The sequence below is a fragment of the Ammospiza nelsoni genome, chromosome 6 (assembly GCF_027579445.1).
Source record: "Ammospiza nelsoni isolate bAmmNel1 chromosome 6, bAmmNel1.pri, whole genome shotgun sequence".
Lineage (NCBI taxonomy): Eukaryota > Metazoa > Chordata > Aves > Passeriformes > Passerellidae > Ammospiza > Ammospiza nelsoni.
The window spans coordinates 39,383,222-39,403,550 of record NC_080638.1 but is presented as its reverse complement, the minus strand read 5'-3'; the positions used below and the strand labels follow the sequence as shown (position 1 = coordinate 39,403,550).

The window sequence follows — 20,329 nt, the reverse complement described above, 5'->3', positions numbered from 1 at the left end:
ACACCATTGTGCAACTGCATATCCTTTCTAGAAAAACTAAAATGGAAAACCCTTCCCTGAACTCAATTAGCTATTGATAGATGAGTGCATAGATCTGTCAAATGACTTCATTTGCATTGTAGCAAGGCTTGGAGGACTTAGCTGACAGAAGGGTATCCCACTGCGCAGTGTAGAGCTGCTCAGACACAAAGAAAGAGGCCATTTCTCCCTCTGAGTCAACAATATAAATGAGAAAGATGATGGATGGAAGAAAAAAGTGTTATTCTTATTTTACAAATTGGGATCTGAAACAGTGAGTGTTGTTTGGCTTGCTTGTTTCAGCAGCAGGACATGCTGAAGCAGGTTGTGGTCAGGAATTTTCATCTCTACTTGCTGTGCAAATTCACAGTTGCAATATATTTGTTGTGCTGTGTGATGAACTATATTGGTAAGCCAATCCAGGCTGAAAATAACCTCCAAATAAAAGTAATAATGCTCAAGCTGTCATTGTTAGCCAAAGAAATGCTTGCCAGACTTATATATGTGCTTAAGATAATGTGTCTTTAAGAGTTACAGTACAAATCTGATTTAAGCAATTTTAACTTTCTTACTGAATTAAAAAAAATACGTGGAGATATACTGCAGTACTGGGAAAAGGACCTTGTCCACTGTCTTCAGAAGACTGAATTTAACACAGCAAGCCTAAGGTCTACGTAATAGGAAATGTTGGGAAATAGAGGTTTGCAGTTCAGGAGTGGCTGTATTTTATTTATGAAGCTGTGTTGCCTGTTTATCCTCTGCCTTCTCCCATCACTTCTCTTGTGCTGCTTGCTGCTAATGCAAATGTATGCAAGATTAGACAAATCCTGGCAGCCAGTTGATGAGAAGGCAGAAGGGCTTTGCCAGGAGAGCAATTAGTCTCATTTTTGTTCTTTCATTTTATTTGTTATTAGATATTTTCTCTTCCTAGTCCTGGGCATAAATCATTTGGCAGCCAGGTGCATCACAGGCCATTCATGTGCCTGCTGTCAGTATTCCAGCAGGCAGGGTGGCATGATATACTGGAGTGCATCATTAATCAACTGAGATCACACAGTAGTAGCTGGACTATCACTTTTAGAAGGGAAGTCTGCAGACGTCTCCATAACCACAAGCACTGTTGTATGGTCTCTTCCTGTCCTCAATCCCTCTTACTTTAAAATGCAAGAAATAACTTTCTGCTTCAATAAAGAAACCAGCTTCCTGCTCAGGAGCAGCAGTGCAGGCTATCATTTATACCTTCTGTTTTCTCTCAGGTTCTCAAACAGCCTATTTGCTTCTCTGGTTCCCAGCTGAGCTGCCCACTCCCATTCAGTACTGTCCCCCTCGTTGCTCAGTGTGTGTGTTTGTGTAGCTGCTTTCATGGCCTTGATTGCAAACCAAAAGTATTTGAAAATGCCATTTAATTTCTCACCCTTGTTCCCTCCTCCGTTTTTTTTTTAACTTAATTAGGGACGTAGGTGTTACTTGGTTTGACACTTGATGTGTACCACAACTCCTGTGTGTTACGTTGCTTAAAAGGTATTAAGGAAACAGTTACATTTCATCCAGGTCAGTCATCCAACCTGGTCAGCCACACAGAGATGGAGGTGCTTGTGAAGGCAGGGTGCAGAGCAGGATTGAAGGCCGTGAGGCATGGGCAGAGGGCTGAAAGGCTCTCTGGTAGACTGTACTGGAGCAAGTGTGGGTGAAAAGTGCCCTTCAAGCTGTTCTTTGCCTGTGAAGTTTCAGGTACTTTCTTTAAACATTTTGGGATTTCCAGATGTAAATACAAAGGAAGGTAAATTGGATATGTGATCCTTTTTTCATGATCTTAAGTTATGTTTTATACTTTATAAATTGAATCAAATTAGGTTTCCAGGTTTATATCTGAATTTATTGTCTTATTAATGACCTATGTATGTGCAAGTTCTAAGCTTAATAGGTATTGAAGAGTAAAATACTAAAGCTCCAGCGCCTTGGAAACTATGTAGAAAATACTCCAGTACTGAAGAGATAAGACAAAGGTTGAATTATTATCCCAGTTTACTACTTGCTGTCTCTTACTCTAGAATAACCTGGATCTTTGAAAAAGAAGTTTGATAATTCTGTGGGGGTTTGTCATTTTTCTTATTTTTTTAAATCCCCTTCTCCAATGGAAGATGCCAGTGATGGTGGACGGTCCTACAAAACAGTTCTGGATCGCTGGAGAGAGTCACTTCTTTCTTCTACCAGCTTGTCCCAAGTCTTCCTTCACCTGTCGACGTTGGACCGCAGCGTCATCTGGTCCAAGTCCATCCTCAACGCTCGCTGCAAGGTGTGCCGGAAGAAAGGCGACGCGGAAAGCATGGTGCTGTGTGATGGCTGCGACCGAGGCTATCACACCTACTGCATCAGGCCCAAGCTGAAGGTACCTCAGGAGAAAGGACTGCTTCCTTCTCACACAGAGCTTGGATAGTTCTTATAATGCTAATGCTTCTTCATTTCCCCTTCTGTTCCTAGGTCATTCCTGAAGGAGATTGGTTTTGCCCAGAGTGCCGACCAAAACAGCGCTCTAGACGCCTCTCCTCCAGACAGAGACCTTCTGTGGAAAGTGATGAGGAGACTGCTGAGCAGCTAGAAGGGGAAGAAGAGGCAAACTATGATGAGATGGGACAAAGTGAGGAGGAGCATTATGAAGAAGAGCAAGATGAGGAGGATGAATCGCAAGAGGAGGAAGAGATAAGGTAAACAGATTTGTTAAAATATCACCTTGATCGTTATTTGGAGTAGTTGTTCACATAAGCATGTATCCTGAAACTCTGGTATGAAAAAAATGTTTATTTTTAGAAAAACGGCATCTTGTTGCAAATTTAGCTCTTACCAAAAGATTTAATACTGAATACAAAATACTGAATAGGGCCTCTGGACTTGGGTTCATTTTCAGGATAAAAATTCCAGCTTTGAATGTATGGATGAGAGGAGGCCATCAGAGCTTCAGTTCTGTACAGCTGCTGTGTGAATGTGAAGTGGAAAGAGTTTCAAACAGTAAAGGTTTTCTGGAGAAAGCCCAGAGTTATTTTTGTCCACTTTTGACTTTTGGAGGACTAGATGCATACACTATTAGAACATTAGAGAAAACAATCCATTGAAGGCCACAGGACATTGGGAATCCCTGAGGACTAATGCAGTAGCTGTTTAAAAAAGGCCAACAAACAAACCAAACCACCCTTACCCCCTGAAAAAGACCCCAAAACCATAACAACACTGAAACAAACAAAATGCAAACAAACAACCCAAGAAAATATCTTTGAAAAACAGCCAACCAGAAAACGCTATACAATCAACTAAATAATACAAAGTGGTAATTTCAGTAAAAATTTTATGTCAGCAACATAAAAATTGAAGGAAATTTTTCTGATCTCAGAGTATTTTTCTGCTCTTTTTTGTTCAGTCTTTTGAATTGACTAAAGCAAGCAGCTCTGACAGTTGAGATTCAGTAGTTGGAGAGAATGTGCATGTCCTCGGGAAATGAATTTATTTCTGGGATCTTGTCTCTTTCCTGTAAAGGAAGGAGAGTCTTAAATATTAGTTACAAAACCTGACAGAGCCTAACTCTTATAAGTAGCATTTTACAACTGTGCTTTATTTATCTGGCTGATAATAATGTTCAGAAATCTTAGTAGTTAACACTTGCTGTGAGAAGTAAGTGATTTAAAGAAATTGATAGCTGGTGCTCCAGTTAATGTATTCTTATTGCATAAGCTGCAAAGGTGATCAGCATTCTGAAAATTTCTTTAAGGTATGTACTCCACATAATATTTCACTAAGAGACCCAAGAGGAGTATTTAAGATAATGGTAATTTTGGGTGACTGACTGCATCAGGTTGTTAGCCAGCTGCTTACCAGTTCAACCTTGAATGGCTGGGTTTTTTAAATGCTGAATTAGAAAACAGGGAAGAGAGACGAATGGAATTTTGGAATAAATAAACATAACTGTTCACTTTGTAGCCCATCAAAACAAGGAAGATCTCAGGTCAAGTTTCCATTAAAAATGAGAGCAGCCAAGCTCAACAATCCATTCTCAAGTCAGAACAGCCAGCGTCAGGCAAGATACGCTTCTCGGAGCCAGCCAATTGAATCTTCATCAAAAATGACCAGAAGGGGTTTAAGAAACATAAAATCAGCCTCCTCAGCAGTGACTAAGCCCACCTTAAGACTTCATAGCCGGACCACTCGTCAGAGCCAAAGTTCATTACCAGCAGATGTTTTTGTGGAGCTGCTCGGTCCTCGAAGAAGACGAAGAGGACGAAAGAGCGCCAGGAGCTCACTGGGAAGCAGCTCCTCCAGCTCGCTGGGGTTCCGAGTTGTGGATACTGCAGAGCCCACTGAGCGCCTCAGGAAACTGCCAGTTACTGCTTCAAAGCTCTCCCTTCCTGTTGCTGAACCCAAGAGAAGAGGCAGAAAACGACAATCTACAGGTTAGAGAAATGTGTTTACCACAGCAAAATCCACATTCTGTTCCTTGATAAAATAATTGTGTGGTAGAGCATGGAGATCATGAATAGTGGCTGAAGGCACTTTTGCCACTTCCAATGAGACAGTTTTTCTTTCACACTGACAGAACCTTAAAATTTTCAGCTGTCTGAGATTTATTGTATCCATATTTGAAATTTCATATTTGCACACGATATGCTCTATAATAGGTGGATTGAAAGTTTGGAAGTGCCTTAACCCACACAAGTGGAAATGTTTTCTTGTAGCTTTTATGATTTATTTTACTAAAGAATTAAACAATGAAGAGCACAGATAGAGGGAACATAGTGAAATTGGGAATATACACACAGAACAAGAAACTGCTTCCAGAAGAAAAATGTTGTCTGCCTGGTATAGGGCTAATAGTGTCCAGGCTTGTTAAGGTAATACTTTGATGGTAAGGAAATACTTGGAAAGATACAATAACTTTTAAAAACAAAAAGGACCCAGTCTGAGACTGAAGAGTGTAAAAGAGCTTGCACTCCAGTGTAGCAGCCTTGTATTCTTCACCATTTCTGTCTGTTACTATTCAGAATGTCTGAGCTTTTCCTTTAACTACCCTGCTGACTACTGTTGAAAGCAGATAAAACCAATCTGAATAGAGGTTTTTGTGAAAGTAAAAGTTAGGAGCAGGCAGCTTATTCTTTTTTTTCTCTAACACGGCTTTTCTTCAAGTGTTTAACAAATTGTTTTAATATTGAAATCAGTGAAAAAAATCGTGTCCAAAATTAATGCAATGGAGGAGGCACCCAGCTAAGGTCTGGTATTTAGCATTCTGTATGACAAGAGAGACATTTTAATAGTAAATGACAAGACTGGAGTATAGTTACTACTTTAGGTCTAACTACATGCCTTGTGCTTTTAAACTACAGTTTTAGTACCCCAAAATAATGGTGTTTCAGCTTTTTATTAATTTAAAAAAATTATTTTATTTGTCAGACTTTTAATCTTTATCTGGGGGGTGTTGGGTTGGTTTTTTTTTCCAGAATCATCTCCTCCAGTATTGAGCAGGAGAAGTTCAGGACGTCAGGGCGGAGTCCATGAACTCTCAGCTTTTGAGCAGCTGATAGTGGAGCTGGTGCGGCACGATGACAGCTGGCCTTTCATGAAACTGGTTTCCAAAATCCAGGTAACAGACACAACTCTACAGGCAGCAGGAATGGCTTAGAGCCCTGCTTGCTGCTGGTAAACCTGGGGAATTTACAGCATGGTGCAAACAGCAGGATAAAGCCAAGCAATGGGATTCAGGAGAACTCTTGCATTTCAGCTCAGATATTTGGTGTCAAAAATAACTTCCACAATTGATGTGGTATTGGCAAAATTTTACATTAACTTTTCACTGGGCATTTTAAAATGTGAAATGCTTTGGTTTTAAAAAACCCAGCCAAATAAGTAGAGCACAGGACTGCTAAAGGTAAGCTTGTGATTATTAATTAATTAGTTGAATTAATCTTTCATTTATGCAAAGACATTCTGAGACGAGACCTGTGATAAATAATAAGATAGAAACAACTTCATGCTGATCTTAATTATAATGCAGTAAAAAGATGATTCTGTAGCTTCATTCTTAATTTCCCTCTTGTTTAAATTTCAAAATACTGGATGATAATGTGGGTACCCAAAGTAAGTGCTGCTCTAGAGGTTTTTACTACAATAAAACTTGCCAAAGCTGCTTTCTGCAGGCTGCACTGGCTTGTCCTCTGTAAGGCACTGCTGGCCCTATCTGACCCTGCCAAAGTGCCTGTCCTTTCCAAGCCTCTGGGGCAACTCTGCACAGGCATTCCTGGGGATCTAGAGTTTGGTGTTTAAGGCTCTGCTAAAATTAGCAATGATAGCTGTTTAATAAAGACCTGAAATGCTGAATTCAGAGTCTCAAATAGTTGGAAGGGTAATCTATCTGGACAAAGAGAATGATGTACAAATGTGAATGAACAAAGTAAGCGTAGAGGAGGAGAGGAATATTGAATGAAATGGAGAATAGTGACTGGCTAATAATAGAGTATCAGAATTATGTTGGGAAGGGCAAGAATCTGGTGAATGCAAAGAAAGATGGAGAATTCAACTTAGTTTTGGTGCTGAAACTAAACTGCTAGAATTCAGTGCATTCTGGTTTGCCTGAATCAATCATTAAGGGATAGTCTCTATATAGTTGAAAGGAGATATCCATACCTGACCCAGATTTTCTTCATCATGATGAATATTTTGGTTTAAACTTTTAGCTGCCTTTAAGAAAATGTAAACGATACATTGAATGGTCAGTGCACAGCAAGCTAGAAAGAGAAAAATACTTTTCTTTTTAGTAATTACATAAACAGCACTCCTAAAGAAAAAGTACTGAAAAATGTCTCAGTTTAATTCTGTTTCTTTACTGATTCTTCCTTTAGGTTTGTTTGCAGGTTGCACTTGATCTAGAGTAAAATTGCAGGCCATAACCAAAACCTAGGTTTTAAAATATACATGATAGTGCATGTGGGTATCTTTCTTTGGAGGAGAGAAAGGCATGTTTGGATCAGATACCTTTTTCTTTTGCTTCCCCCACCCCACTTTGTGAGACAGGCACCCTAGGCTTGGTGCTTACTGGAATTCAAAACTGGATCCAAATGATCAGTACACTTAAGGGTTAGGCAGTCCTTTTCCTCCCCTTGATCCCATAGTACTTGCTTAGAGTCTCCTGCTGCTGCTCTTACACGAGTGAATGGAATCTCTGCATTTTGAATGAATAGTGGTGGAGTCAAAATGATTATTACTGATGATTAAAGAGCTTTTAACATTGTAATATATTGCAGAAAAAATAAAACATTTAAAATATTGGAAATAATTTTTGTACTTGACAGATGGGAATAGCTGGAACAGCACAATGCTTATCTGCTCATGCAATTTTCTTATAGTTGTTCACAGGGCATTTAGGAGTAGATTTATTTATTAAATTTCTGGCTAATGTTTGTTGTAATGTGCTACTTGAATGATAGAAAAAAAAGCAGTGCCTGAAAACTAATATTCAGTTCAGGGAATGAAGGTAGTTGTGTAAGACTCCTCTGTTTATTTAAAAGCAAAACATAAATGCCTTTTGCTGTTACATTATTTGTTTTAATGTTTTACATAGACAGAATTTAAGCTTCCCTTTGTTTGTCCATTAATCTTTTTGTTTGGATTTTTTTTTTTTAGGTACCAGACTACTATGATATAATCAAAAAACCCATTGCCTTAAATATAATCCGTGAAAAAGTGAATAAATGTGAATATAAGTTAGCATGTAAGTATTGTTTATTGAAAGGGGTATATTGTACCATGTTCTCTCACTTTAAATCCTTGTCCTAAAATAGAACTGTGTTGGATTATTAGAAAGCTGAAATTGTCTTTGCTTTGGGGTTTTGTGGTGTTTTGGGTTTTTTAAAAGAGCAATTACTAATATTTTTTAAAATGAAATCTGTTGAACATAGTTCCTTTTCTACTAACATACATGATGGATAGATAAGAAATGGGCAGCTATGAAACTTCTGGTAGTTCTCAGGCCTTTAATATCAAAGAGTGACACTGATGGAATAATTAGAAAAGGTACTGTTGTTCTTGTCTCTGATTTGTATTTCCTGTATTGATAATCAGAGAAACTGAAGAATGTTGACATGGAACAGCACTGATACAAGGATAGCAACTTCATACACGTAAAGACATTTTTGTGTTGCGCCTCTGCATAGGATCACTGTACTGATTTATTGGTGTCAAACTGTTTGTCAGACTGATGATGACTTGAAACATGCTAAATTTATTTATTTTATGCCCTAGCTGAATTCATTGAAGATATTGAGCTGATGTTTTCGAACTGCTTTGAATACAACCCTCGTAACACAAGTGAAGCAAAAGCTGGAACTAGACTTCAGGCTTTCTTCCACATTCAGGCTCAAAAGCTTGGACTTCCCATCACATCTGGTAACGTGGACCACAGTGCTCCCGCGGCGAAGAAGTCTCGAATCTAACCTCTGCCTTCCAAAGGAGTTCTTGAGGGAATTTATTACATTCATTAAAATGGATTGTTAAATTACCCAGTCGTCATGTCTATTTAAAGCAATAACAACTGTTTAACCACCTTGAAGTGTGGCCTGCACTATATTCTCAATATAATATTAAGCACTCAGGAGAATGTAGGAAAGATTACCTTTGCTACAGTTTTATTCAGTGTCTAATAATTTTGATAGATGTACTGGATACAGTACTGGTTTACAGAGGTTTTGTACATTTTTAATACATTCATGTGTCCAGATATCTTCCAGAAGTACTTTGTTTTTTCCTGCACAAAATAACGTTGTTTCATCCTCTAGATTTTGTAGGAGCTGTGGTATTGAGGGCTTTATCAACTCAGAGAAAATCTTCTGCTGTAGCACAGTTGAAGAAACTGTGTGTGTTGTTAAAACTTGTTTGAGCATATCTTCTCAACACTAATGAGTACAACTGCATATCTTTTCAAGTACTGTACCAGTGCTGGCTGGAGGTATTCGGTCTGAGTTTAAGTAGATATTTATTTAGCATTCAAAGTAATTTGTGAATTTGTTTTGTATTTATAAAATTTGTACTTGGGGCAAAAAAAAATAGTCCCAATAACTTTTTAAATTTTGGAGGGTGGGGTTTTGTTTGTTTGTTTGTTTTTTCCCCTCTGACTTGATGATCAATCAATAAATACCTTCTTGTGTCCCTGGCAGTTCTTCTAGCAATGAGTAAATTTGCAGGACTGTACTCTTAAATTTCTACATTCAACTTTGGAAGTGTACAAATAAAATGACACATTTTTTCAAAGTATGTTGAGCTTGGACTTCCTCTTGAGTTGTACTGCTGCACCGCCTTTCCATTAATTTCTGAGGACAATTTGCTGGAGGCAACACAGCAGAATGTGGTTCCAGTATGAGTACCCAGCCAGCACTCTGGGCAGCTGCAGCCACTGTGGTTCCTGGTCTCAGAGGGATGCAAGTGTCCATCAGTTTGTCTGGAGTAATGTGAGTAGTGTAAGTTGTATGGATCTTTAATTTGCATCTCTACTGTGTAAAACCTCACAGATTTGTTCAGTTGACCAGCAGCTTCTTTAAAGTATCCTTAGTATGCTTGATAGTTTTATTTTCAATATTTATTAATGTAAATTTATTAAGCTCAGTTTTAGTTAATAGGTTTAAATCAGTCCTGTCCTCTTGGAGATATGCCATAATCCGAGAAAAAACTATAGAGTGGAAGTCTGGGGATAGGAAGGGGTTGTAGGAAAAACAAACATGAGGCTTGCTGCTGCAGCAGCATCTTTCCCCCTGTGTTTATGCAGCTTGTGTTAAAGGGTTAAAGCCTGAACATGCTCCTGACAATTACTTGCTATGTAATTGTGGCTTGCTTTGGCTGCTGTAGTGCTTGCATTGCCTTAGAGGTGTGAGAATGGGCATTCTCTTGAGTTCAGGGAATGGGTGGTGGTGGACAGGAGACTGATCAGTTCAAAATGTTGCAGTTGTGGTTTGGGGAATTTTAAAAATAATTTTTAAAAATAATAAGAATGAGAAGGGTGAGGGATGTTGTTCAGAAATGTCTGCTAATACTTCTGAGTTTCTGTGGAAGCTTTCCACAGAAAGCTGTCAGTTCAGAGCTGACATCTCTGCCTAGATTTAAGAGACATTTTTTTTCCCACAAAATAAATGCTCCCAGTAAAGAATGCTTAATTCTGCAAGGAATATGAGCAGCAGAGGACTTGGTTGCAGGGTGTAAGCTGTACTTGATACCCCTGCATCTGTCCAGTCCTGAGAGGCTGTCAAAGTCCTGACTAGTAGGTTGCACAGCAGTTGTGCTCATTCTTATTCACATGAATAATCCCTATTGACTTGAGTGTGAATACATTTTGAGGAGGGGTGCAGTGAGCTGAGTAAGTCTATGTGTGGCAGATGTAAGTTAAATAATTTCTGTTCCAAACCTACTCCCAGCTGTTCATTCCTATCACTCTTTTTCCAGGGTTATTTCCTTCAGTAGCATCCCCTTAACAATGCAGCTATAATTTTGGGTTTGGATAGAGCAAGTGGGAACAGTCCAAACCAAATCTCTGCTTGACAGTGGTGTTTGTAGCTTGTGCTCAGCAAAGTTACTAATTTCCCTTTAAGTCTGCAAGCCTGAGGCCTCACTTACATACACTGAAGGTGAAATACAGGAGGTGCTATTCTGCTTTGAACAGCTGTGCTTAAAATACTCCTGTCTGCCATATGTGCAGTTCAGCTCTGACTGTCCTTGGCTTTAGTGGTGCTTGTGAGGCATGAAACAAGTCCTCAGAGCAGACTGCCTCATCTGGTACTTTCTTTGTTGCTTTTTCAGACTTCAGTGATGCTTTTTCTTAGCTGTGTCAGGATATCTTTTTTATGGCCTTTGGGAAAAGGGGGGTTACTTCTATCTCCCTCCTTGTCTTAGGGACTGAAATATTCATTCAACATACTTTTTCCCTGAAAGTGTGTTACCATGATCAGCCATCCCACCTGATGTTACCATCAGAGTAAGATCTGTACAGTATCTGTCAGGGCTTCAGGCAAGTTTTTCACAAAGGTGTCAAAATGGAGAGGGTGAACAGCTTCATTTTGGATTCAGACTGATGAGGTTGTACCAGACTCTTACAGAAAAGAGGCAGTAGGCTTAGTTGAGTGTAAGTGTAGCGTCTAGTGTAGCATCTGTTCTCTAAGCGTTTTTAAAAGATGCAACAGTGAAAGTCTTGCCCTTCTTGGTAGCTTCCATAGATCTTAGCCCTGGCATGTATCCAGATACTGCAACACCAGCTGCTTTTCCTGCTGTGCAAATTCTGCCCCTTTCATTCATTTCAGAGCTGAGTAACTACCCTAGGCAATTTCTTCTGATGTTTTTTTTTTGTACATTACTCTTCAGTAGCCAAGGGACCAGTCCCTTTGGGCTCCCAACCCAAAGGATTATCTTGTCCAGGAGATGCCAGCATTTCCTCAAAGAAAGCTTGCTCACCTCCTGGCCACCACAGGCTGCCAAAGATGCAGAAGACCAATTCCCACAGTGACTGCTGGTATTAGAAGCAGCTCTTCCCACCATGCAGGATGAGGTCACAAGGTGAAGGCCACTTCAAATGCTGGCTGTAGCCTTCTGTGGTGGTTGCAGTCAAGCTGATACTGGCTGTTTAGGTGTCAACACCAGGGACTTGTTGTATCAAGTCCCTTCACCTGTATTAGGAGGCAGGTGATGACCTTGACTGGCATATCCAGTGTCAGATTCAACTGTTGGAAGTCTGATTTCTGGAAGCCTGTAACAGTACTGGAAAGCTTGTGTTGCTTTGCTGTGGCAGCCCATGACACATGTGAGCTAGCACTCTTCTTTGTGAGGGGTATGAGTTGGGGCCAGTGCCCCAGCAGCCGCTACTGGATGCCTCTTTTGTGGAGGGTGAGGTTTAAACACTTAGCACAGAGCACTTAAACTAGTATTAACAATAAAAATATTATCTTAGCATAATCTTAGCAAATATGGGCATTAGAAACCAGTATGTAGCAGCTGAAAACCAGCTTGAATGTGCATATATAGCTCTAGGGAGGCAGACCCTGAACAGCCCCACTGCAGCGACCAGCTGCCCCAGAAGCAGCTGTCCCTGCATCTGTCACAGTGCAGAAGGGAAGAGCCTTCCAGGGACATGTGCAGGGAGCAGGTCTCTGGGGACAGCAGGCCCTGCCAGAGTCCTACCCAGCACCATGTTTGTGCTGCACTGGTAATCTGGTGCTTTAGGATTTAGGAGATTACATTACATCATGATTACATGAATCATTGATGTAACCACTGAGTTAACCCTTACCCTGCAATGATCTTACCTCTTCCAAGTTTTATCTGTTTGTATTCAATAAATAACATCTAACACAGGTCACGTTGCCTATTGGGGATCCCTGTTGTAATTGATCACAGTGATTCTAGATAACACTTCTTGAGGCTAGCAAGGACTATTTCTGCCCTCCAAGAGCCTTCTCACTCTTAAGAAGTTGTCAGTGTCCAGACAACTGCAGCAAGTTTCTTGTACAGCATTTGGCTGTAACTGAGAGATCTTTCCCTTGCACTGCTCAAGTGCCTTGATCTTCCCAACATGACATAGTCCAGTTCTGCAGGGCTGCTCCTGGTGCTTTACCCAGCCTGCTGCAAGGGCATATTCTGAGATTTCTCAGCCTGCTACCACATGATGCATTCTTTCTCCTGCCCTTCATCAGCTACCCACTTCCCTTAGTTTGGTGCTTCCTTAGGCAGTGCTATTAAAAGCTTGCCTTTGAAGTGCTCAATTGAGTATATGTCCAGTATTAGGCCTGTGTAAAAACTCCTCATCTCCAATTACCACCAACAAGAACATTTCCCATTTCAGGGCGCTCTGGTTTGAAGATGATGTCTGGATGAAGACTGATGCAAAAGGTAAAATAACTTGTGCTCCAAATGAGAATTACAAAGGCAGGTAAGTAAACTGATTACCTTGTTTTCCAATAGGGATGCTGATGTAGCTCCATCCCTAAAACACGTTCGTGTATTTGTGGATGTATTTGTATATACTTAGGCAAAGTTTGGGATTTTTAACTGCTCTAAGTCACTGACAATTAAAACAATGGTTATCATTCATGAATCCTAGAACTTAGAAAATGGCTTGGGTTAGAAGGGACCTCAAAAAATCATCTTATTCCAACCCTGCGGCCATAGGCAGGGACACCTTCTATTTGACCAGGATGCTCACAGACCCATCCAACATGGCCTTGAACTCTGCCACAACTTTTCTGGGCAAGCTGTTCCAGTGCCTCACCAACCTCACAGTGAAGAATTTCTTCCTCTTACATAATCTAAACCCGCTCTCTGGTAGTGGGAAACCATTCTCCCTTGTCCTGTCACTCCATGTCCTTGTAAAAAGAGCCTCTCTAGCTTTCTTGTAAGCTCCCTTCAGGTATTGGAAGGCATTTTTTGGAGTGCATTAAAATGCACATCAATACAAGCTACACCTGAAATGTTCTTGGGGCAGAAAGCCATAGATTGCATGTGTTTTCCAAAAAGTGCACTGAGACAACCTTTAGGTTTGTTTCTCTACCATAATATATCAGGTTCCTGGGTTTGTAGTGCTTCTTTCCTGGAAAACTGCTGAAATTATTTTGAATATATATTTTTAAGGTGCAAATCAACCTTTAAATTTTTTTTGGGGTGGAAGAAGGGAAAAAAGTGTTTCTGGGTCTCCAAAGACAGGGCTGTATCAGCGGCTGCCCTGCGAGCGGCTCTGGGTACGCAGCAGCCGGCCAGGCTGGAGGTGCTCAGTCCACACCATGTCCTGCAGCCTTTGCCAGAGGGGGGAGAAGGCAGCAAAGCTCCAGCATTCTGCCTGAGCCTCCCTGCTTGCTCACAACGTTTATCCAGCTGTTCAGGTCACTCGCTTTTGATGAGAGAAATGTTTGATTGGGCCAAGTTTCCTACAAGGATGTTACATGACAGCATACTCTCCAAAACGCTGGCCCATGGCCATGGAAGATCAGCTTTCACTTCTGTCTTCTCTGCTGTTGTTTGTCTCTTTCCTTAGATTGATTTCAAAGAACCACAAAAGAAAGGGTCTTTATTTGAATAACACAGAGCTGCTGCACCAGCACTGTGTCACAGCACTGTGGTCTGGGGTTATTCTGGTGCTTGTGCTGCCTGGTTTAACCATGCTGTGTAGAGGGACTGAAAATGGCATGCTTGTCCCAGAATTTCCCTGTAACAAGGTTAGAAGGAATCCTCTACAAGGATTACCTTGCTCTGCTAGGATAGCACATAGTCCAACTTCAGCTTTGTCAATTTGCTAGTCTTGTCTTACCAATATATTTAGGATTTATATTGATTGTTCCTAGGTTAACAGTCCTATAAGAATGTGTATTATAATCTACGTGCTTTCCAATTTTTCTCCTTAGAGCACTCTACAGATAAAATTAGCTTGGAGAGGAAAGGACTTTGAAGAGACAGGCAGTGCTGTGGCTCAGCCGCTGTGAATTCTGTGTTCAGAATGGCAGAAATGGGAGCCAGGATGTTAAAATGTTTGGGGTTTGGATGGCAGTTCTGCATTTGACACTGGGCAGCGTGGGGCTTCATAGTTGCTTTTCATGAGCATTCCTGTGCAGATCCCACCATCAGTCACATGCTGGGCTCTGCAATCCTGGCACAGCTCGTGAATGCTGCTGTCACCAGAGGACACTTCTGCACTGACCGACAGGCCCCACGATCCAGCAATGGTTATAAATATTCCTGGGCCTCAGTCATCCTAAAGCCCATCCTCAACCACCAGAAAGTGATCTCAACTCATGTATTTAGCATGTTAGGCTGAGCTAAAGTTCTGTTTTTAGATTGCTGTCTGAAAAAGAAAAACTTTGTGGTTTTAAAAGGCACTATCAACTTTTTAAGCACTGTATCTTGTGCAGGGACTTTGAAATGCTTGAATAGGTTTAGACGGTGCATCTTCTGTTTCCATAGTTGTTGCTTTTAAGAGGTTTCTTAGAACCAACCCTTGAGGTCAACCTTCATCAAACAGAATTTCCTTTCATTCAGATGCAATGCTGCAAACTGGGTGTGAGATCTGTCTGGAGCAATTTTAAGAGTATTAAAACTCCAGAACCAAAAATGTCTGTCCTCCTTTTTGTCTGACCTTTAAAATTTCCAATCAAAACAAGCCATTTGAATTAACCTTTGCCATCTTCACACTTTAGTCATGGCTTTATCTATCTCCTGGAGAGTATTCGATCCTTTACTAGTGATTCTTTTTTTGTATTTAAAAGATGTCTCCTTAAATCAGACCTGCAATACCATAGAAGTGCTGACCATGATTAGAAACAGTCCATTTTCCAAGGACTTTATACCAACGTGATGACATAACCCTAGCAGGAAAAGAGGCACAGAGCAATGAAGGTCAATAGCAGAATCAGGCCAAGCCTGGAAGACTCGGGATTAATGTCTGAAAGATCTGTACCATCTGTGTACAGTACTGCTTTGCACTTGTCCAGGCACAGAAGAACAAGGATTCCTTTCCCTACCAGGAACCCTGTCTCAGGGGGGGCTCTCCTGTAAAAAAGAACCTAACAAAATTGAATCATTACACACGTTAAGTGCCAGCCAGCCCCAGCAACTCAAAGGTCTGCACGCACCTATCCTAAAGGAAAAGAGCTTTTGGAAACCATTGCCACTTTTTCCTGGAGGTGCACCAGTTTGAACTGTGCCATCTGCTGAGATGGCTGGCTGTATCCTAACTTTTGGCAGTTGTCCTGCAAACCAGGCTGAGGCTGTTCAAGAAATGACCCTTTCCAGCTGTCATGCTCGTCTGCTGAGAGGAGTCACTGCTCTGTGGCTCAACAGGTTTTCAGAAACATAAACAAGATGAACTCACTGCTGAGAGAATTGTAGATGTGCACTTCAGTAACACTACTGCTGTCCTTACTCCTTCTTTGTGTAAGATCTATTATATTTAGATACTAAATATAATATATGTAATAGAATATAATTAATATAATATTGTGAGCAAAGAACCAACTGTTGAGCCACAATACAGAGTAAGGAAAGAAACCACACTTTTATCTCTCTTCTGATTTTAAAAAGAAACAAAAACTTCTGCTTCTGTGCTGTGGTAAGTCTACTAAAATCCTAGCATAAGAGGCAGCAGAATTTGACTTTCTAAGCTTGAGGATAGAAACTTGGAGACTGCCAGCATATGGACTATCACTCACTTTGTAAGACATGAGGAAACTGTAAAAATTGCTGAGTGCTGTTTATGCATGTGCATAGCAAAAGGGCACTGCAGCAGTTGGAGACACATTTTGTAGGGCATACAGGAATTACAAAGGCTAGCAGGATAAACAGTAGCAATTTCTTCTAGTGCTACAAATGTGTAAACCTTTGTAAAAGTCGATTGTGCTAATTATGTAAAGGTGATTTTTATCTTCTGTTTTTATTAATAAGGCTGAGCAAAGTTTCCCTGTATTTTAAACTATAGAGGATTTTTTTTGTTCTGTTCTGCCATTATTTTTCATGTTTCTCTCACAGGACAAATTTTTATTTCCTTTTTTTGCTGTGCTTAAATACATCCTTAACATCACGTCATTACAAGACATAACATTTTAATAAATCTCTCTTTTGCTGTCCATTGACAGGCCTGTGGCTGCCCGGCGTTGTGATTCAGTGACACGTGTGAGAGGGGGAATTCCACTCTGCCCCGAACAACATGTGGCTGCTGCTCCTCGAGCATCCTGCCGGCTCACGCTGGTGCCGCTCCCTGCTGCCTCCTCCCGCCTGCCCTGCTGGCATCCGGCACCAGCTCAGCTCCTCCAGGGACCGCGGGTGGCTGACGAGCTTTACAAGCGAGGAGGGGAAAAAGGAGCTTCTCCTCGGCCGCATCCCCGCACGGGCTGCAAAGGGCCTTCCCCACCTGGCAGGGGAAGACGCTGCTTAACCCCAGCGAGGCATCGCAGCTCTCGGCCGGCATCGCCGCCCGGGGCCCGCGCCCGCCGCCCCTCCCGGGCATCCCGCGCCGCAGCCAGCGCTGGGGCGGCGGGAAAGGCTCCGGGAGCCGCGGGCAAGGCGGCGGCAGGGCGGGCAGCGCTCCCAGCCCTGGGGCAGCAGCTGGCAGGCCGCGCTGCGAGGCGGCGGCGGCGGGAGCAGCCGGGCCGTGACTCAGCCCGGGAATGTCCTGGCACGGGCGGCCGCGGCTCCCGGTGAGGGTGACGCAAGGGGCTCGGCCGAGAGCAGAGCCCCCGGGCATGACCGGCCCCGGCAGGAGCCGCTGCCCCGCCCGGTGCCCTGGCGCTGCCCTTCCCGCTGTCCTGCCCTTTACCCTTCCCGCTGTCCTGCCCGGTGCCCTGCCCGGTACCCTTCCCGCTGTCCTGTCCTGCCCGCCGCCCTGCCCGGTGCCCTGCCCGGTGCCCTGCCCGCTGCCCTGCCCGCTGTCCTGCCCGCCGCCCTGCCCGGTACCCAGCCCGGTGCGCTGGGGGCTCGGGGAGCCCGAGGGGGGGATTTGGGCACCGCTCCGCTGGACGAGGCTGCTTAAACCTGCAGAATTGTGAAAAGGGATAGTGGAGTCTGGAGCTGTCCTGATGGGGATGGCTGCGGATCCGCGCCTCGCATCAGCACACGCACACTGCCCCTCGCTTCAGGCTCCGCAATTAGCTCACACGGAGGCACTGCAGGTCTTCCTAACTTGCCGCAAAATCGTGCCAGGATCCACAACTTAAGAGACAAATATATTTACTGTTGGGTTTTTTTACTTGTGGGTTTTTTTTTGTTTGTTTGTTTTGGGTTTTTTTGGGTTTTTGGTGTGTTTTTTGGGGGGTGGTTTTTTAGGTTTTTTTTGTTTTTTTTTTTTGAGGAATGTATCTGCAATGTAAGGAGAGAGGAAAAACTCAGTGTTAGCATTTCACAGCTTTTCTCTAATGGTCTCTTACATTACCAAAAGTTAGACTTTGTCTGGCTTTCTTTGCACTCCCACTGAAAATACAGAATTGTTAGAGGAAAATTTGGTATTTTGCAGGGGTACACAGGACAGTAAAGGAAAAAAAGAAGTGTCCTGAGCAAAAGATCACATCAGATGCATTTCTCTTCCTTGACAGGTTGATTTTTTGAACTGAATGGTATTAAGACTCTCTGTCATTTCAGTGTGCATCTATGCAAGCTCCTCTGCTTTTCCTTTCCCTCTGCTCAGTTCTCTTGAAGGTAATCTGGCTACACTGTAACAGCTCCAATGCCCCCAGCAGAAACCAACAGGTTCCTGAATTGGACTGGTAGACATATAGCCTCACTTTCTTCTATCTCAAATGGATTATTTTATAAAATTTAATTACTTAATTACTTTTGTGACCTCTATTCTTGTGTCAGATTTAACTCAAACAAGCTAACAAGTCAAAAAGTCACTGAGACAAGGACTAGCCCAAGTCAGAGGGGATGCCTGAGGAGGCCAAGCAGAGGCCTTGCTTCCACGGGAAATGAGGCTGAAGTGGCAACACTGAGCTCAGCGAGGACCACAGAAAAACAAATAGGATGTACAGAGCACTAAAGGAAATGACTGTGATACCAAAGAGCTTCAGTGCAGAAGGCAGCTCAGTCGATTCTAATAATTTCTCACTAATGAGCACCCAGGAGCTGAATCCAAACAAAGAGTGCCTCCTGCTCCACAGTGAGTCATTGCTTCCATCCACAGAGGGTGAAGGGAGCCTTGGAGGGCTTCCTCAGAGGCATGTGCTCCACAGAGGGTATCATTCACAAAGCTTTTAGTGCTGCTGCTGCTGCTGCTGCTGGGCTCTCTGAATCATTGGGCTATTTCGGTGGAGCCTGGTGGGATGCAGGTCTTGTGGCACAGGGTAGTGAAACTCGATGCTTCCCGATGCAGTGAGATGCCGAAATGAGGAACCAGCTTTGTCTGAGTGTGCTTCAGCAGTAAGATTTGCTTGGTCATTACTGCTTTTGGCTGGATACTGGCCATTTCTGTGGCCTCCAAAGTTCACCAGTGGGCTCTGCCACAAATTCCTTCTCTGATCACTGCAGTCACCGGGAGTTCAAAATTAATTTCCTTGAAAATGAGAAGCCTCTTTCTGTTTACCTGTGACATGTTTTTCACCTCTAAGAAATGCTCTCAAATTCTGGCAAACTCATTTCTGTGTCAGAGATTTCTGTAAAGTCACACTCCTCCAGTCTGTGCTGCTTCTGTACTCTGGTGACTGCCAAGTATCAGTCAGTGATGTGCAGCAGCAGAAGCAGCAGCCCTTGGTGCCTGGGTACCTCAAGTACGCACCTTGTGAGATGAAGAGAGTATCAAGCACTCCTGATTCATTACTCAGTTTCCATGGTGTTAAAAACAGAGGGTGAGTCATGCACAGTGTTGCAGTTGTCATCCATGGAGCACCTATCCAGCCACGCAACTCTGGAGCTGGTAACTCCACACCTTTCATTTTAGGAGCCTGGAACATGCAGTGCAGAGGCCCCATGTAGGTGGCTGAGGGTGCTCGGCAAGGACACGAGACTAGGGCACTCACACACAGCAGATTCCTGCTCCTGTGCACATGTTAGAAGTTTGCTGAGCCCATGGCAGCAAGTGTGGTCAGCAGCACCAGAGGATGTAGTGCACATGAGCACAGCTACACCTGCTTGCCAAATACACAATAAAGGTACTCCTTCCTGAGTCCCACATTGCTGGCTCTTACACAGGCAGTAAAAGTAACCGAGTAATCAGGAAAAAAAGACTTGAGTCAAACAGAGCTCAGTGGCAGCAGGAAGTCCGGAATGTGTGGCTGTAAGGAGCTGAGGGGTAAATACAGCTCCAGATTAGTAATTTCAAGGCTGAGGAACCAAATTTTCAATATTGATTATGCAAGTTAGTCTTGAATTCTGCATCCACAGGGCAGGATATACCCAGAGGGTCGGGTGTAACTCAAAAAGGATATTGGAAACATAGTGTCTCAGCTGATCAACAAGGTAATGTATAGTAACGGCGAATGGGGGCAGAAATGTCAACACATCCCTCACATAATGCAGTATGAAGATACGAATATATATGTATCTAAAACACATAGAGGAATCTAATACACATTCACAGTGCTGACAAGCACTGGCTTGTCGGTTTCTACCACCATACTGGTAGCAGTTCAAGTGTTTGGGGGAGAGAGAGCTGGCTGGTCACAGCACAGGTTGGAGGCTCACAGGTACAGCTCCTTGAGGTCCTCAATGTTTAGGATTCCTTGGTTTTCAAACACACCAGTTCAGGGCGAAGAGTCACACAGGACTGAGAATTCTCTTGTCCACTTGGATGGGCTAGAGATAAAATGCTCTGTGTTTGTTGCCCTGCGCCTGA

The 20,329-nt window shown here is 42.6% G+C and overlaps 1 protein-coding gene across 3 annotated transcripts in view; it reads left to right on the top strand.

Annotated features, from left to right (window-relative positions):
* Positions 1-9,303, top strand: part of BAZ1A (bromodomain adjacent to zinc finger domain 1A) — a 64,267-nt gene extending 54,964 nt beyond the window's left edge. For all 3 annotated transcript variants that reach the window (XM_059474153.1, XM_059474154.1, XM_059474152.1), the window contains 6 exons: positions 2,160-2,407; positions 2,500-2,723; positions 3,988-4,457; positions 5,499-5,641; positions 7,678-7,765; positions 8,296-9,303. In XM_059474153.1, the coding sequence (XP_059330136.1) occupies positions 2,160-2,407; positions 2,500-2,723; positions 3,988-4,457; positions 5,499-5,641; positions 7,678-7,765; positions 8,296-8,486 (1,364 nt within the window). In that variant the 3' untranslated portion in view covers positions 8,487-9,303. The remainder of the gene's footprint in view (positions 1-2,159; positions 2,408-2,499; positions 2,724-3,987; positions 4,458-5,498; positions 5,642-7,677; positions 7,766-8,295) is intronic.
* The last annotated feature ends 11,026 nt before the right edge of the window (positions 9,304-20,329 follow it).